Here is a 20,043-nt window from a genome sequence, read left to right as displayed (position 1 = left end):
GAAAGACAACTGCCATCATAACAATAAATCACAGGCAAGAATAAGAAGAATGAACGCCTATATATCAAGACAAAATTGGAAATCTGGCTTTTTTGTTGCTGACAAAACATAAATATATACTATCACATGCCCATACACTCAGTTATACATTCCAAAATAAATCGCAGTATCACTGACATCCACATACTGTACATATCTATATATGAATATATAATTATACATAAATACAACCATTTTTACAAAAATACGTTTCTGTATAAACCTCAGCATACACACATGTCTACATAATGTACTTAACTCCTAAAAAGTATAGCACAGTTATGCTCATATTGTTATCCAGCATGAAAAAGTCTGAAAGCATAAACATAACATGAAGGGAACAAGAAATAAAGTATGACAGCAGTATCTATAGTTTTTGAACAAATTTGCACTCACTTTTATAAATGCATGAATTTTCACATCCTGATCAATATTCTGAAAAGCAAGACATGTTTAAAGGAAATATTGTCTGGAGTACACTTACTTTTATCTAGAATCCTTTGCACGTTAGATGTTCAAGGTTGAGGAATTATTGTATATCAGTTTTGTTTGTCACATATATTCCTTAATTCTACATGTGTATGTGTGATTTCACACTGAAAAGCACGCTATTGTATTTGGATGGGAATAGATCAAGAATTCTAAATGATATGCTTTTATATAGAATCCTTTGCCAGTTAAATGGTCAGCGTCGAGGTATATCATTTTTATTTGTCACATATATTCCTTAATTCTATATGTGTTTATGTGATTTCAAACTAAAAAGCACGCTATTTTAGTATTTGGATGGGAATAGATCATGCATTTTGATGATAATGATTAAAAGCTGAATTTCACCACCACATGGCCTTCACACCACAGACTCAACAAACTTGATTGGCAATTTGTGTTGCAGTCCCTATTTTATCAATTATACATGTTTACAATGTTTATGCAACTCTCATAAATTCAGTTCCTTTAGAATTTTCCAATAATCTTCTGATTTTTAGAAATTTATATTTTTCTGCTACGAAGTGACTTTGATAGATTAATCTCCAAAGTGCATCTACAAAAATGGTACTTCATTTATTATTGATTGTAAAAGTTGTGCCCATCTCTTACATTTGTGACCTTTGCTCTATAGATCAGATATGGTTTAGAGATCTATCCTGGAATACAGTATTCTTCCAGTGTGTTGTTTTGAACGAACCCTCACAATTCAGCATTACATTGGGTGATGAGCAAACTCCCAAACTTTGAGAAATGTCGTGTTCATGCTGTTGGGGTCGGCACAAAGTTGAAAAAAAGGTCAGCATGCTTCAAACTGCTGCTGAAAGCAATGGACATTGCTGACCATGTATAAAAGAAAGCTCTACTTCTGCACTGTGCTGGAGAAGAAGTGTATGACATATATACCATGATAAGTGACGACCATATTGGCCAAGACAACACATATTATTAATAATAAATAATAATAATAATAATAATGGTATTTATATAGCGCTGGATCTTGTGCAGAGACAAATCAAAGCGCTTTCGCACCAGTCATTCACACGCATGCATAACTCTAATACTGTAGAAACTAAAGACAAGGAAGGGCAGGCAAGGGAGGCTATTTTGGGAAGAGGTGGGTTTTAAGGCCAGACTTGAAAGAGCTAAGTGTGGAGACTTGACGAAGCGAAAAATGAAGTTCATTCCAATCGCAAGGTCCGGAAACAGAGAAAGAACGGCGGCCAATAGTCGAGTGTTTGAATCTGGGTATGCGTAAACAGAGATCCGAGGCCGATCGTAGTGAGCGAGATGGAGTGTAGAGGTGAAGGCAGCCGCAGAGATAGGAAGGGGCAGTTTTGTGAATGCATCTATAACATAGAGTGCTGATCTTGTACTTTATTCGGTGTGAGATAGGGAGCCAGTGGAGATGTTGCAAAAGAGAAGTGATGTGCTCAGATCTTTTCTTTCTGAGAACGAGTCGGGCAGCAGAGTTTTGTATGCGCTGAAGGGGCTGAATGGATGAAGCAGGCAGAGCAGACAATAGAGAGTTACAGTAGTCAAGGCGAGAGAGAATGAGAGAAACGACAAGTCTAGATGTTGCGTCAGTGGACAGATATTTCCGGACGGCACTGATGCGTCGCAGTTGACAGTAGCAGGACTGACATGTCTGACTGATAAATTTTTGCACGGACAGTGTATTGTCAAGGACAACACCGAGGTTCCTGACTGACGTGGAAAGAGGGATGGATGTACTGCCAAGTTTGATTGTGTCAATTGTGATGGAAGACAGTTTTTGTTTAGTTCCTATGATCATTGCTTCAGTTTTGTCCGCGTTCAATTGTAACTTATTTCGAGTCATCCAGTTTTGAATGTCTAGGAAGCAGTTGGATGTTTCTTGCAAGAGCGACAACAATTTTTCGGGGGTATCACTCTTCTGGAGTTGAGTGTCATCAGCATAAGAATGATGACTGATATTATGGCGGTTGATAATTTCAGCGAGAGGAGCGATGTACAGTGTGAAGAGCACTGGGCCTAAAACAGATCCCTGTGGGACTCCATGTTCGATTTTAACGGGTTCAGATTGGAAATGATCAACAGTGACAGACTGGAATCGATCAGTGAGATAAGATTTGAACCAGTTTAGAACAGTGCCGTTGATACCAAATGTAAAATGAAGACGGGAAAGAAGGATTGAATGGTCTATCGTATCAAAGGCGGCTGACAAGTCGAGGAGAGTGAGAAGGGAAATTTTTCCAGAGTCGGACGCTATCAGTAGATTGTTCAGAATGTGGAGGAGAGTGGTTTCGGTGCTATGGTCAGTGCGATAGGCAGATTGAAATGGGTGGATGAGATTGTTGAAACAAAGGTGGTTGTTAAGCTGCTTGAGGACAGCTTTTTCAAGGAGTTTGGACATGAATGGAAGATTAGAAACTGGTCGATAGTTTTTCAAAATATTATTACGAGGGTCATTCAATAAATAAGGTGAATTTTTCGGTATAAGGACTTCTAATACAGATAGAAACTTACTTCTTTTTTCTTTTTTTCAACGTAGTCTCCCAGCACTGTCACACACATTTCCCATCTGTGCACAAGCTTCCGTATTCCCTCAGCATAAAAATCTTTGGACTGATGTCTCAGCCAGTCGCTCACAACACTTTTGACTTCATCGTCACTTTCAAACTTCGTGCCTCTCGTGAACGCTTTCAAGGGACCAAACAGGTGAAAGTCTGAAGGGGCAAGGTCTGGGCTGTAAGGGGGATGAGGGAGCAGTTCCCAGCCCAGCTCGTTGATGGTCTGCACCGTTCGGGCTGCTGTGTGAGGCCTTGCATCTTTGGCACCCACCGGCAGCTGACCTTCGAGTAGCCAAGGTCATCATGGGCAATTTTGTGTGCTGTCCCAACAGATAAGCTCAAAGTCCTTGCAATGTCATCCACTGTCACCCTTCTGTCAGACTGAATGAGGTCATTGACTGATTCGATCACCTCAGGAGACCTCACTTCTGTAGGCCTTCCAGACCTGTCTTCATCCTCAACACTGCTCCGTCCTTCTTTAAACAATTTAGCCCACTTGTAGACATGTTTTCGGCTGAAACATGTGGCACCATACACAGTTGACATTCTCCTATGAATTCCAACTGGTTTGCACCCTTCAGCAACCAAAAACTTGATAACTGACCGCTGTTCAATCCTGGAGCATGCTTCTTGGTCGGCCATCTTTGTTAATCGCCAAAACTCTCAAAGTTTTTTTTAATCTGCAAAACAAATTAAATCCATGTGAAAAAGAAGTAAAACAAACCAAAAAAAACAACCAAAAAAGTAAGCTTCTATCTGTATTAGAAGTCCTTATACCGAAAAATTCACCTTATTTATTGAATGACCCTCGTACAAAACTCTCAACATATCACTGTCATTTCACTTCAAGCCACAACACGAAATGTTGATTTTAACATTCGAAAATGTTGCAGTGGCAAGACATACATTCTTCACATGTATGCCTATGTATGTTGGTGCACCACTGTGAATTCCAGGATCCAAATTCTTTAAGGATGCATGTCATGTCATCTCAGGAGATTGGGTCTTCATGAGAATATGACTTCAACCAATGTGTTCAAACTTGCACATTCACTTGAGCTCTCTGATCATCAAGCAAAACAAATGGAAGCAAATAGCAATGACGCAGCCAGTGTGAATTTGGTTTACAGGAAACAGAATCAGGCACGAGGACAGAAAATAATGATTGATGTACACCAACATGGTCCAGTTCAGAATTACCAGAGTCATTTGACAGACCACATAATGTCATAAGTCAAATAACAAGCCCTTTGGGTGGTTTGGTGATATTTGACATTGTCTGTCGATTGTCAGCCAGAGACTAACAGTATTGTTTGTGTTTAAAACCCGGACATTTTACGAAAGAACTGCGCCTCGTGAATTTGGACGTCATTGAAAAAGTTAATGGTCCAACTCCATCACAAATTGTGGAAGCTTCCAGATCCACGAGGCTTGACAAAATTCGGGTATTTGTGGACATGCATCTTCTTAATCAGCACTACAGTGCACAGACCGCATCATGCCAACGACTGATTATAATCATTCTCATGAAACTCGGGCAACAGTTTTCTCAAAGTTGGATCTCAGCAGTGGTTATCCTGAGCTGGAACTCGATGAGGATTCAAGAAACATTACAACATTCTCAACGTAGGTTGGCTTACGTCATTTCAGGCGCCGTTTCGGTGTCACCAGCTCTGCTGAAGTCTTTCAGTCAGACATTGCTGGATCCTTGAATAAAAGTGATATTCTGATCAATGGAAAAAAATCAAAAAGAGGACAATGAGACAATGATGGAAGTCTTTGCAAGGCTCGTAGAGAAAAAAAATCTCATTCTGAAGAAAAGCAGTGAGAATTCAACAACGACAACATGAAATTCTATGGCTTTGTCTTTGGTCAATGTGGTATCTCACCAGACCTAAGAAAGTGAAGCAGTCCACAAGACACCTTCTCCGACAAATGTCCATCAGAGATGAGATTTTTCCGCAAATTTACAGAAATCAGTAAATCTGAGAGCTCCAGGAGTCGATCCTGAGATTCATGTAAATCCGTTAGAAAAGCAAGGGGTATTTATGTGTGATGGGTTCGTTTTCTTTTGATCGTTGATCCGTATTCCCAAGCGGTTTAGATTCTTCTTTAGTTAAAATGCGTCGAACTGTATGCATAACAGAGAACCCATTTTAAAACACCACTCGCCGCGATACTTTTCTTCTCGCAGCGCGCATGGATCGAAAATGGAAATGCTCTTTTGAAAGGGAGCGTGTTTGGGGATCTTTGAGAGGGAGTATCGACACGGGGGAGTATCGGGCTGATCCCCTTTTGTAAGCGTCGATCCGTGTTCCGTTTCTAAATCCCGTATAGAAGAGGCTTTGCGAAGAGAGTGACATGTCAAATTCCCAGTCACAGGTTTCCAGTCAGTTGAAGCCAAGTCCACAGTTGTCAAAATGCCGATTGTGACAAGGTCATTCCTCCAAGGGACGTGTTGATGTAATTTGAAAAACAAATACACACACAGAGTATCCATTCCTGTGAAGTCCCCAGGGCGTGGGTACAAAGGGATGACACTGTACGAGTCGTTCAACAAGAGTCAAGAACCACCTGGAGTCATGTCGATGTGACCAAGTGTTGTTGTGACCAAGTGACGTTGTGACCAAGTGTCTGTGTGGGACACATGGAAGCAGGCGCCGAGAGTGCATGTAGGGAGGGTGCTGTTCACAAGGAACATGTCTGCGCGTTTATATATTTCTTACAACGTGTGAGTGGGTACGTACGTGCGTGCATGTTTGTGTGTGTGTGTGTGTTAGGGTTACATTGTTAAGATAAATGTAGCCAATAAGGAGTTAAATGCCTTGCTTGCTTTTGTCCCGTGACCCACCGGGGAGGGGGGGGGGGGGGTGCTGGGGGGGGGCGGGGGGGGGGGGGGGAACAGAAGGGACGCAGCGGACGTCACTCTCCTCCAGCCTGGTCTGCTCTCGGCCTCTGACACCAGCTCTGGCATCTTCAGATGAGTCCAGGTCTTGACGTTAAATGACTTACCCGCTGTATTTTCATCATCTATAGACAACTAAATGTGTTCACTATTTCATGTGGGATCCAGGATCATACTTTTATTTTTTCGAGATAAGTACTTTTTGTGCTTTTTATGATTATATACTTTCGGTCTCTTTTCCGTGCAGGAAGCTGTTATCACACTAACTGGAAATTCTATTCCACGATCATGACTTTTTCCTTTGATCAGTACTTTTTTTATTTCCTACAATTATGCTTTAATTATATAATAAGTTTTTAATCTGTATTATGTGCAGGAAGCTATTGAAGAGATTTGTATGTGGATATTTTTTAAACCATATTTAAAATTTTAAAAAAAACACCTCCAGATCAGACCTATGCATCACACCCATTAACACTAGAAAAACAAGAGAAGCAATGCCTTCAAGACTCACTTGTGATATGCACTAAATCCAACAAAGGAATTAAGAAAAAAGAAAGAAAAAGGAATGGATAATCTGTTCCGTTTCGAGCATGCAACTTTCAGTTCTACGAATACTCATTTCTGACAATAAGCAGAAAATATTATTTGGATCGAAATTTTGTTTTATGTTAATAGGCCCACTGGTAACACTAAACAAGAGTTCGCTTATTCACCCAAACTTCAGTCAGTGCATGAGATGTCTGAAGTTAAAAATCGAGGATTTTACTTACAGATACTATACGTCAAAGTAACTGCCAAAGCTACACCTTGCCTCAAAAGCCCACAATACTAACAAATTATTTCTAAATAAACAGAGTTGCTACACACTTGTTCTCTCAGATTTCAAGGGGAATCCCCAAACCAAAAGTGTGGGATATTCTGCATTTCCGGAACTGTTCCATTAATTTTCATTTTACACGGGTTGCTTTGTGACGACAGTCAGCCATGCACGACCACTTGTGAGTGATAAGAAACTCTGTGGAGAGCTGGACAGTACAAAGTCTTCATGGAAGAAAGCCCCCTCGGTCAAGTGTTTCGGCGCTTTACTCCTTACTCTCTCAGGGGGCCGGGCCGCACCCTGGTCATGACTCCTGGATACCCTTGTATTGCTGCCGTTTCTTTCTCTTTCTTTCCTGGTCCTCAGCAGACTCGAACCCGCGCCTTCAGGGTGGTCGCCACTTCAGGACTGAGTCACCTTTTCTGCAGACGTTTTAACCACTGAGTCATCGTACGCCTAGTTTGAGAAGGGAAATTTAATCCTTGTGAAGTTTACTTTCATTCCTCCTCGACCAGATCCAGCTGGAACTCTTTTCTGCTGCTTCTGCCATTGCCTTGAGAGCCCGTGTCCTCTCTCTGCCAGAAATCGACAGCTGTTTCATGAGGCTGTAGGCAGATGCACCCACAAACCCTCTTGCACCAATCTCTATGGCGAGCTTGGAAGCCAGATTCTTTCAGGCTGCTGGCTAGACTAGCATACTTCTTGGTCTTGTAGATGTGGGCTTCCTCCATTCTGCTTTCGTATGGTACAGTGAGCTCAATCAGAATCGCTTGTTTTGTTGCCTTGGATTGGAGTACTATGACAAATGTCATGCCGCTCTTGCTGATGATTTTCGGGCGTTTCTTCCCCTCTGATAGGTCAGCTGGGCATTCCCAATCTTCGCCCACGTTTCCATGCTTTGGAAACTTCGCATGCTGTTCCTGGCCAGACTTTGTTGCCTTCTGCCGAGTGGAACTTCTGGTGGTTTGAGTCCTCCTTGGACAGTTCTCACCATGTGTGCAATTTCTTTTAGCATTTGGTTGTGCCTCCATGTATACCGTCCTTGGTTAAACGCCACTTTGCATGAGCTGAGGACATGTTCCACTGTTTGTTTGCCATGGCAGAGTGGGCACGCAGGGTCATCTGCTTTCCCCCATTTCACCAAGTTGGTATTCGAGGGAAGGAAGTCGTACACAGATCTTAGGATGAAGCTGATCCAAAGAGGGGCCATGTACCACATGTCGCTCCAGCTGAGGCTCCTTTGGAGTGCATTTTCCCATGTTGTCCACTGCCCCTGCTGGCCTTGCTACACTGCCTTCTGGACTCTTTTATCATCCTCTTCTTTCTTGATCTCCTGTATGATCATGTCTCTTTTTGCTTTTCCCCTTGCCTTGGACCACCATTCCATATTTGTCTGTTGGTTTGAATGTGTCCTATTATTTCCTTCGTCTTAAGGCTTTCTTTTGCTGCAGTGACTGCCTCCCTGTCTTTCCATTTTCTGCCAGTCTTCAGCTTGGGTTGGTTGGATCTCACAATACTGTCACCTGAGTCTTCGAGCATACTGAGAAGTCTTGCCTTCCCAACCTCGTATTCTTCGACAAGGGACTTCAGAGGTAGCCTCAGCTTTGCATGGCGACAGTAGAGTGCCACGTCAGTAGACCAGGTGGGACACCAAGCCATTTGCGTGTGTACTTGTTGATCTTTGCCTTATTGACTCGGCTGTGCTACAGCTGGTATCATATATCAGGAGATACCACAGGAGTTTTGGTATCAGCAGGGACTGTAGGCACCACACTTTGTATTTGCCAGGAAGGCCACACTGGTCTCTGATATGCAGGCCTTCTGCTGTCTGCTTGGTTTCCTGTCCTTTTTTGTGTCTTTCAGGGACTCATACCATTTTCCAAGGCTCTTGACTGGTTCATCTGACACCTTTGGAATTGCTTGGTTGGCTACAGTGAATGTGACCGTTTTAGCTACTTTTCCTTGACGCAGTGAGAGACTCCATGATTTCTTTGGTTTGGAGTTCATCCTGGCTGAGGCAACTGGCTCGTTCAGCTGCTTCAGTATTTCGCGGGTGTCATCCTCTTTTGTTGAAACGACTGTTGTGTCATCCATGAAGGCTTTTAAAGGAGGTATCTGGTATCCGTCACCAAGGTCTGCTCGACCCGTTCCCTTCATTGAGGCCTTCAAGATCACTTCCATTGGCAGCATGAACAGGATTGGAGAAACTGCACAGCCCATGGCCATGCCCACTTCCAGATTGATCCAATTTGTCATTTATTCCTTGGTGGTGAACCACATTGAGAAGCCATGGAAGTACTTCTTCAGCATTTCCCTGATGTTCTTTGGTACATGGTGCATCTCGAGAGCCAGTTGCATCATCTCATGAGGCATTTGCCAGATCCAGCCATACCACGTCAAGGTTCTTTTTCTCTGCCTTTGCTCTTTGGATTGCATCCCAAATCATTGTGGCATGTTCTACACAGCCAGGAACTCTTGGGATGCCACCTTTATGGACTGACACATCCAGGTACTCATTTTCTGTGAGGTATTTTGTCAGTCTTGCAGCCATGACAGAGAAGAAGATTTTTCCTTCGACATTCAGGAGCAATGTTGGTCTGAACTGGCTGATGGTATTTGAATTCTGCTCATTTGGGAATGTACACGCCATCAGCTATCATCTGCTGGTCGCTGATCTCCAGGTTCCTCCATGCTGATCTTATCACTCTGTGGAGCCGTTCAAGCACTTGTACAGCAGGTACGATGTTTCCTTTGGCCCTGGTGATGATTTGGCCCTGGCTTTCTTGACCACTTTCTGTACTTCTTCAGGGGTTGGTGGTTTATCGCTGAACTTCTCCGGTTTCCTGGAATGAACCAAACCCTTGAGATCTAGTGGTTTCTTGCTTTGCGGATCAGACTACTTTTTCCTGAGGTGCTGTTCAAGTGTTTCTTTATCCACTGTGAGTGTCGATGATGTGGGCTGCTCGAACAGTTTCCTGGCGAACTGAAAGGGGTCTCAAAAGAAGCAGTCTTGTGTCTTCTTCTTTTTGCTCCTTTTCCTCCTTGCTGATTCTGCTTTACTGAGGGCACTGTGCTTTGCTTTCAGGTCCTTCCAAATTTTCTTTAGTCCCTGCTTCTCAAATTCTGAAACCATCTTCATCGTTTTCTTGAGCTTCTTTTTGCATTGCGGATGTTGACCATTTCTCGTTGTCGCCTGGATTTTTGAGGAGATGTTCTTGTCTTTGGTTCTTTCACTCCAGGTTACATACACAATATCTCCACAGGTGGCTAACCAAGTTTTCTATTTTCTGGTCCAACTCTTCCCATTCCGTTTTTGCACTTGTAGGTGGCAAGTTAAGTTTCTGGCGTTTGGCTTCAAGATCTTGTACAAATGATTCGTCTGAGTTATTGGAGTGGATGTCCTTGGCACTGTGGTTTGAATCCTGGCCTTGGTTTTCCGACGTTTTATCTGCTGGTGCAGTGCGCTGCTGAGCATTCGTAAGATTCTTCATACAACCCTTTTTGGTTCTATGGATCTTCATGCCACGCTCGGTGGAGAATTTCCGCCCACAGACACATGAGAATTCCATTAGTACTCAATTCGTAGTCTGTTTACCATTTCCAGTCATGATTCTATTGGCGCCAATGGATTCATCATTCTCTCCCCCTTTCGGTTAATCCTGGGAGCATCTCTTCTTTGAACAACTTGTAGCAATTGATTAAGGGTAAGGTGGGCTGCCAACGCACGGAACCCGAGAGTCTAGTCTTTCCCACTGTCAATCGGTCTTTCCCGAACGTCATTTGGGCTGTTCCTGAAAGTCAATGGCTTACCTATGTCTCAGTGATAAGAAACTTTAGGGACAGCTGGACAGTACAAGGTCTTAAAAAAAGAAGCCCATCTCAGTCAAGTATTTCGACCCTTAACTCCTTACACTCTAATGGGGCTGAGCCACACCCATTACTCCTGGATGCCCTTGTATTGCCGCCTTTTCTTTCTTTTTGGATTTTTCTCCTCGACCAGATCCAGCTGGAACTCTTTCTGCTGCTCCAGCCAGTATATAACACCAACCTGCCGCCCCTTCGTCTCAACTGAATGAACTATACTGCGAAAGCTATTTTGAGACATGCGGAGAGCAACCAAAAGACCCGTCGGTACCTCGAAACATCGCTGTCTGCTTGGAGTTTGCTAAGCATATTTGTACTAGGCCTCTGAACGATACGAAAAACAGACATATCAAAGATTATATTGCTGTTAAAAAAAAAAAAAAAAAAAAAAATCTCAAAACTAGGTATTTCGTGTTTTAGACTTCCACGCTTGGACCACTATAAATAGACTCACAGTTGGCTTTGGTCAGAGTTCACCTTCGCGCATGTGCAGTGAGACGTGATGTAACTGACAAACTGTGCTGGGAAAATCGATTTTATTTATTTGTGTGCTTGCTGGGGACATTTATGCAGTAAGTTTTTTCTAGGCATGTGCACAAATCTCTCTGAATAAAAGAAAAATAGCTGTTTTCTTCGCCTCCTGTCAATTATGTTATCGCGAATTATTGTTTGAATGCCGAACACTTTTGCACTTGTATTCCAAGATGTCAGCCTCGGTCAATTCGTGTGGGGTCTGTCGATTACAATTTATGTTTGTTCTAGTTAATGCAGTAATATCTGTAAGATATTCGTATGGAATAAACACGTCGATGTTGTAGTTAGCACCTTTCTCAAATGTAGATAGTGTACGACCTTCCCATTGAGCATAAAAACTAAAGCCTTTGTATGCCCCGAGTCATGTTTTAATTTTGTAATGTTTTAGATGAGTGAGATCTGTTAGAAAATTATATCCCTTGCAAATAATTGGTTTTCTGCCTTTAAGTATTGTAGAGTACACATACACTCGAAGTCTCTTTGTTTAGATGTTTTTAGTATTTATTTCAACATAATGGAGTGTCATGCTGTCTGCCCGAATTACGACCGGCTGCTTCCGGTTCATCACGTGACCTCTAATTCCTAGTTAAAGGGAACTAACAATAATGGACATAATTCAATATGAGAACATTACATCCCTCCCAACATTGAATGAAAACTTTACATAATATATGATTTAAATTTAAATTGAATTGACTTAGAAAAAGAAAACAAGCTCCTGCTTTAACAACATTGAAACTTTGATCAAGAGAACTTTTATAAATGATAGGATTCAGTTATTTTAAACATGAAATGGATTATCACACTCAGTCCAAAAATAATATTAATCAACGTTTGAACTTGAAGTTAAAATTAAAGAAAGGTTTATCTTTGGAAACAGTCTCCGTAGCCATGTCAAAATGAAACGAAGCCTTCTTGGCATAGTCCAATAGATTCAGCATTGAGTCAAGTTCCATTGCTCATCAAACAAACCAACATAACCAAATACATGTACACTAATCTAGTGTTTACTGGTGCAAAGTATTATTTTGTTGAAGTGCATGATAATAACAGGAATCACCAGGTTCATTATTTTGTTTGCCTGTAATGCGTAATGATTATCAGCTTCTCCTCCACCTATTTGAATGAAAAGAGTGATCTAAATGATAAATGAAAACAAAAAAAAAGAATTGCGCCTACTCTATAACTCCACAACTATACTGGAGTTATGGTCTAGGTAAACCGAGCCAGTAGGGCCTTTCTAGGGTTATACCTAGCTAACTATGCACCACAATGAAGAACACAGAATTTGATGACCAGGTAAATCCAATGATATCAGCGGCCAGGTGTAGATGGGTACTGCTGATGGTAGTGATGCTGGAGCGATAGTCCATGACGGTTACTGATCTAGCACATAGTCCTGCAAGTGTCCTGGTTTGCGGACATTTCTACTGCTCCTGCGGAGTTGGGGTTGGGGTTGCGACTGGGGTTTGGGTTTCGGCTGCTTTGGACTGGGGAGTGACTGGGGAATATGTTTGGAATTTGACTGGGGCATGGGGCTGGGATGTGGCACTAAATTCTCAGTCTGTATGGCCACGGGCGGGGAACTGGGAAGTCTGCGGGGTGGGGTTTTGATGCGACTGCCGTTGCTGGTGATGATGTCCTCTGCGACGGCTGCTCTTGCGGCGATGACGTCGTCGCTGGGGATGTCCTCATCCTCGGTGAGGGCCTCGTCCTCCTGCATCGCGGGCTGTGTCGTGTCAGGAAGCCTCCGGAACATCGCAGCGTTGCAGGTCACTGTAGAGCCATCGGGTTTGAGGGCAGTGACCATAGAGCCCTTGCTCGCTGTGACAACGAGCGGCTTAGGCCAGAAGGGAGTGGAGAACTTGTCCTGCTTGGCCTGACGAACCAGGACCTTATCTCCTGCGGAGATTCTGCTGGGCTTGGCGTGATGACGACGGTCAGCAGCAATCTTCATCCTTTTCTTGGCATCACCATCTCGCTGTCGTAGCTCTTTGTCGACTGGGCTGCTCGACGGTTCGTGCAGCTGTGGCATCTTGGTTCTCGGTTCTCGTCCGAACATCAGGTAGTACGGCGAGAAACAGGTAGTTGCGTGTGGTGTGCATCTGTACATGCGAAGAAACACATACATGTCCTGTTTCCAGTTCTTGTGTTGGATTTTGGCAGAACGAATTGACTTCAGAAGCGGTTTGTTGAACGTCTCTGCTTGCGAGTTTGATCTTGGCCACAAGGGTGTGATCTTGCGATGCTTGACGCCACACTGTGTCAGAAAGTTTTTCCATGTAGCGGATCGGAACTGTGGTCCATTGTCTGTTTTGATCACTTTTGGGAAACTGAACTCGGCAAAAATTTTGTCCACGACTGGAATGATGGAGTCAATGGTTGTCTTGCGAACGATTTCGACGACTGGATACCGGGAGTATTCGTCTTGGATTACCAGAAGGCTCTCGCCACTTGGTAATGGTCCGCAAAAGTCCATACTGAGATGCTGCCAGGGTCCTGGGGGGAGTTCAGACATGGCAAGTGGCTCCATGTTTCTCCTGTTGGTGTTTGCTTGGCATGGAATACATTCGCGAATGGCCTTCTCAGCTTTTGTAGTCATGTTTGGAAACCATACCTTTGAGCGTAGGAGCGCCTTGGTCTTGTTGATACCTTGGTGACCTTCATGAGCTAACTTGATGACTTTGTCTTGTAGCGCACTCGGAATGACCACTAGTGTTCCCTGGAGTAAGATGTCTTGCTCAGCATTGATGCTCAAACTGTCTTTGACGTTGCGGAATGCTCTGAATGTTTCCGCCTGCATGTCTGGTGGGCATGTGTGCCATCGGCCTGTTCGGACCAACTCCATGATCTTCACCAGTGTGGGATCACCTGTGGTTGCTCTCCGGATGTCTTCTGTAGTGATGGCGACTGGGGTGTTCGTGTCGGTGACGAACTGTACGAATTCTTCCGCTGCTTTCTCCTCTCTGGATGAGACGGTGCCAGGGATTGGATGTCTTGAAAGGTAGTCTGCCGGATTGTCCTTGCCTGGCTTGTACACGACCTCCATTTTGTAGGGTTGAAGTCACATGGCCCATCTTTGAATTCTGGCGGGGGGTGACGGCTTGCTCCAGATGGTGGTTAGTGGTTTGTGATCGGTGACCACTGTGAAGCTGCTGCCACGAACATAGATGTCAAAATGTTCACAGGCCCATACGATGGCTAGCGCTTCTCGCTCCGTTTGAGAGTAGCGCTGTTCTACTTCACTCAGGGCCCGGCTGGCGTAGCATACTGGCTTGTTTTCTTGAGAAAGAAGAGCGGCGATGCCCACAGGGCTGGCGTCCACCAGTATCTCAGTTTTCTTGCTGGTGTCGAAGTACACCAGGGTTGCTGACTCACACAGTGCTTGTTTCACGGCACACAGAGCTCTAGCTTCTTCTTCGCCCCAGCTCCACGGCACGTCTTGTCTGGTGAGACGACGGAGAAGCTCTGTGATGGTTGCAAAGTTCGGAATGAACCTGGCACTGTACTGCGCCATTCCAAGAAACGAACGGAGTTCGGAGCTGTTCTGAGGTTCTGCGGCGTCCTTGAGGGCGGCGACCTTGGCTGGGTCAGGTCTGAGTCCGTCGGCACTGAAGATGAATCTGTAGAACTCGATCTCCTTCTTTCTGAACTGGCACTTGGAACTGTTCACGGTCAGCCCAGCTTGATGGAGAGTGGTGAGTAGCTTGTGCAGATTTCTATCATGTTCTTCAGCGTCTTTGCCAAAAACTATGATGTCATCACTGACGTTGCGACTACCTGCTACATCAGCTATCACAGTTTGTATGGTGTGTTGGAAGATCTCTGCGGCTGAATTTATGCCAAAACTGAGACGTTTGTAACGGTATAGTCCACAGTGTGTAGAGAACGTTGTGATTCCCCGGGATTCAGGTTTGAGTGTCAGTTGATGGTAGCCCGATCTCAAATCGATCTTGCTGAAAACTGTTGCGCCGTGTAAGTCGGTGACCAGCTCCTCGATCGTTGGTGTGACATGACGTGTCCTCATGATTGCCTTGTTTGCGTCTCTCATGTCTACGCAGAGTCGTATCTCGGCTGGTTTCTTTGGCTTCGGTACAGTCACTATTCTTGAAACCCATTCTGTCGATGAGTCTGACACTTTTTCTATGACATCCTCCTTTTCAAGTTTTTCAAGCTCTTTCTCCACTTGGCTCCTGAGATGGAACGGTACTCGCGAGTGTTTTCTAGCAACAGGGGGTACACTTTTGTCTACATGTATTGTCACTTCAACGTTTTTGAGGTTGCCTATGCCTTCAGTGATACCAGGATACTTGCTAAGAATGTCTTTCTGGATGAAGTTCACGTCAATTTGCAGGATCCCAAGCTCTTCTGACGTCTGTCGTCCTAGCAACGGCGGTTGAGAGCCCGGAATGACTAAGAACTCAGCTGTGACTGGTTGTTTTCCTGCGACTTGGATTTCTGCTTTCACCATTTTCTTGGCTGTTATCGGTGGTGATCCATTGGGGTATAGTGTACGCTTGCATTCCTCAAATTCGGCACCTCGTTGCTTCAGTTTGGCAGCTGCTGTAGAGTTGAGAATGTTGACCGACGCGCCACTGTCCACGATCATGTTAATGGGTTCATCCTCAATCAGTACTGTTACCTCATTGGGGGTTGGCTCAACTGTGAAGACGTATTCATCTGAGTCCGATGATGGTTGTTGTTCCGAGTACAATGACTGTTGTTGTTGTTCCTCCACAAAGTGAAGTCGACCACGGTTTTTCCTTCCAGCTCGTCCTCTGTTTTGTCGCTGACCTCGTTGGCCTTCAGTTGTTTCTCGTTTTGGTTTGCGGCATTGGGCAGCAAAATGGCCTTTCAAATTGCAATTCCAGCAAGTCACGTTTTGTGAACATCTACACTCAGAAGATTTATGTCCTGCACGTCCGCATCGGCCACACTTGATACTTGAGTGGGTACTCACACTGCTACTAGCGTTACTGTTTGCACCTCTACTACCTCTGTATTTGCTACTGTCAGTGTTTCTGTCAATTCTGCCTCTGCCACTACTTTGTCTGACTGCAAACACGTTTTCTCTTTCACCTGCTATCAACTGGGACTGTTGTTCTGACAGTTCTTTGGAAGCGGCTAAGGACAGACATTTTTCCAGTGTCAAGTCTTTTTCTGCTAGTAGCCTAGTACGGAGTTTGTCAGAAGCACACTTGTCTATCACTTGGTCACGTATGAAGTCGGCTGTGCCATCGCCAAAGTCACAGTCCTTGGCTAGTTGACGAAGTCGGGTAACATACTGTGCTACACTTTCATTGTCACTCTGCTTTGCTTGACGAAACATGTGACGGAGGTACGGGAGGTTCTTTGCCGGTTTGAAATAGTTCGTCAGTGCTTCTGCTGCCTGTTCATACTCTGGCGGTTGTGGGTCGAACGTGAAAAATATTTCTTGGGTTTCTGTACCTGCACAGTGAAGCAAAAGTTGTCTCTTCCGTCTTCCGTCAGTGCATCCTGAAGCGTCAGCAAAAAGTTCGAAGCTTCTAAGCCATCTTTCCCAACGCTGAAAAACGCTAGCAACATCACCATGTGGGTCGAACGGAGACACGGACGGCACGGAGATGTTTGCAACAGTTCTGACTGCTGCTGCTGCATTTTGTTCGTTTTCTCCCATTGCGCGGTGTTCGGTTACTCACTCGTCGCCAAATGTAGAGTACACATACACTCGAAGTCTCTTTGTTTAGATGTTTTTAGTATTTATTTCAACATAATGGAGTGTCATGCTGTCTGCCCGAATTACGACCGGCTGCTTCCGGTTCATCACGTGACCTCTAATTCCTAGTTAAAGGGAACTAACAATAATGGACATAATTCAATATGAGAACATTACAAGTATAACATCCCATTAACAGGCACATTGAGAGATGTGTGTGTTAATGTAACTTCCATACTGAGCAAAAGAAGTTACATTTACAGCAACAAATATTGAATGCCTGAAAATCTATTTACAATACAGTCAAAATAAAAGAGGAAAAAGCTCAGATTCAAACACAAAAATGTTTACTTTGCATCAGTGTCTCATGTTGTTTTTGTACTTTTTTTAGATAAATAATTCATTACCACTGAATCCTCAGAATCCCCTTGCAAGATGAGATAACGTTTTTTTTAAACAAAATTCCCTGGCACTGAACCACTATTTTCAGATCAGTGCACTGATACGGGTTAAGCATGATAATATGTAGATTTAACTGTGGGAAATTGAGACTGGTGAATATACACATTGGGATGAATGTTTAGAATAGTCTATTACTATTACTGATTTTTTAAAGTCTTGGTTAATGTTCTATAATAACTAGTCTTTTGTGTTTGTCAAGAAGGTTGTTAGATTAAGAAAAAAAAACACAAACAAATAAAAAGAATATTTTAAACTTTGCAGAGTGATGTAGAATTGCTTGAAATATGAAACCAAATGTTATTTAAGATAATAAAAATTGACAATACTGCACACAGTCATGCTGATCTATTTATATTTGGCAAAAAAGCACACTCAGCTTCAGCAAGTTTGTCTGCTGCCCATAAATTTCATTTAAACAGCTTGCCATGACATCATAAAGGTAAAAAACAAAGCAAAGCTGGCAATATCAGTGTATACAACTCCCAACAAATGCCAAAATTGTGTGCTGCAGCTGGATACATGGAAATCCCATGGCAAATTGAGTATTGTCCTCTGGCAAAATTCGATTATATACATCAGTGTAGGAGAGAGAGGGAGGAGGAGGGGGCGGGGGAGTATGTGTTGTGTGTGTACTCTCGTGTGGGTGTGTGTGGGTGTGCGCGAGTGTGCTGAACATGACTCATTGTGCATGGTCTATTATGGAACAGTGAAAATTGTGCGAGGTGTGTTAATATTGTGCATGGTGTGCAATGAAACAGTGAACAGTGTGCAAAGCGTAATGAAAAAAAGGATACATGGAAATAATGATTTAATGTTTTTTGTTTTATTACCAAATGTTTATGTTATTAGATACTTTACAGTTTTTTTGCTGTTGGTGTAATTTGAAGTTGGCTCCACTAGCTCCTTAATTATTCCTTCCTGTCAATCTCATACACACTTTTTTTAAAAATACATCTGATTTTTTTGCGTATTTAGAGAGGATGAGGGCTGGGTATGTATGTGTGTGGGTAGAGAGCATCTTTGAGATTGCAAATTAATGCATGTGTGTTATATACTTCAGCGTGTGTTAGCGTATGTGTGTGTGTGTGGGTGGGTGTGTATGCGTGTGTGTGCTCACAAGTTTTCTGTATGTGGTCCATTTTCGTCCATATTTAATTTCAATGAATTGCCTTCTATATATGCTTCTTTTTATTATATTTATTTCTATTTATTTATCTATTTCTTTTCTTTGTTGTTATAATCTTATTTCTTGTTTGTTCGCTGTTTTTTTTATAATCACTTTCCTTCCATTTTGTTCACTGTTTTTTGTTGTTGTTTTTTATAATCACTTTCCTTCCATTTTGTTCAGTTTTCCAACACACACATGCCCATGCACGCACATGTATACAGAGGTCAAAATCTCAACAGAGTGTAAACGTATAAGCACAACAAAGTGTATATGCATAGGCTCTCTCTCTCTCTCTCTCTCTCTCTCTCTCTCTCTCTCTCTCTCTGATGTCACATGAAGGTATGTCAACTCTTGAGGGCGATAAAAGCTTGCATGTTGTGAGATGCAATGGCAGCTACTTCAAAGTTCACAAATTTTTTTTGCTTCAACCGTGTTTTTTCAGATATGTAAGAATGCGACTTAATAAGTTGATAACAATAAAGATTTATTTGTTATCAAAAAAAAAAAAAAAAAGTATGTCAGTCAAAAATGCTTTGATACAACTGAAAGCACTATTGCACCAGGAAACCATGTGATTGGGACCTTTAAAAAAAGCACAAACAGGGAACTTCGAAAGCTGAAAGAAGTGGAAAAGGACCGTGTCAACAGTCTTTTTAATGTGGATAGTTATTTGATATGCAGCGGGAGACTTCAGTAACGTGTTGCAACAATAAAAGACCATTGAGATGATTTTTCTGATGCCTGTCTCCAGGTTCCAGGGTAAGATTTACACCTTGTGTTTATGTCAAGCTGTTCCTGGTTTTTCTCCAGCTCTGCTTTACTTTCAAAAATAACAAATGTGAATATTATGGGAAGGCTTTAAGCATGGTGAATCTCTCTCTCTCTCTCTCTCTCTCTCTATATATATATATATATATATATAAATCAAAGAAGGTATGGCTTAATAAAGAGTTGTTTTTTTTAATTCCAAGGCATGTGTGCAAGCATATGGGTGTGCATAAATAAATATTGTTTACATACAAAAATGCTATTAATAATTATATTTTTTTTATAAAGCTATGACACACACACATACAGACTTATTACAATAGCAAGCAATGACACTGACTTTAACAATTATTCTTTCTGTCAGGTGGAAGAAGGCAGTCTGGTCTATCGCTTCAACTGTGGTAGCGGAGAGGGTCAGGTGTGGGTACCAGTGGATGTGAGTGACGGACAGTGGCACACAGTGTCTGTGGAGCGAACTGGGCGACTAGCAGAGATTATGCTGGATGAGGCCTACACCGCCATGGGAATAGCACCAGGCATTCATGAGAGGCTCAACCTAGACTCAGAGAAAGTCTATTTTGGTGCCAAGGTGGATATTTTACGTAACGGTTATGGAGACATCAGTGAAGGGTTTGAAGGCTGCATGGATGATATCAGGTACAAAGTAACAGTGCACGCCCATCTTTGTCAGCTTGTGCATCGTTATTTTCATTTTCATTGTGGCCTGTTGACTGTTGTACTCGATAT

General features: G+C 42.9%; 1 protein-coding gene across 1 annotated transcript in view; it reads left to right on the top strand.

Moving 5' to 3' along the window:
* The window catches only part of LOC143298658 (protocadherin Fat 1-like), a 351,658-nt gene that overhangs the window by 306,984 nt on the left and 24,631 nt on the right, over positions 1 to 20,043 (top strand). The window contains exon 36 of the mRNA XM_076611542.1: positions 19,661 to 19,953. Within this exon, the coding sequence (XP_076467657.1) occupies positions 19,661 to 19,953 (293 nt within the window). The remainder of the gene's footprint in view (positions 1 to 19,660; positions 19,954 to 20,043) is intronic.

Source organism: Babylonia areolata, chromosome 24 (assembly GCF_041734735.1).
Source record: "Babylonia areolata isolate BAREFJ2019XMU chromosome 24, ASM4173473v1, whole genome shotgun sequence".
NCBI classification, from domain to species: domain Eukaryota; kingdom Metazoa; phylum Mollusca; class Gastropoda; order Neogastropoda; family Buccinidae; genus Babylonia; species Babylonia areolata.
Note: the sequence above shows the minus strand (reverse complement) of the source record. Positions and strands in the feature narration are given on the sequence as shown.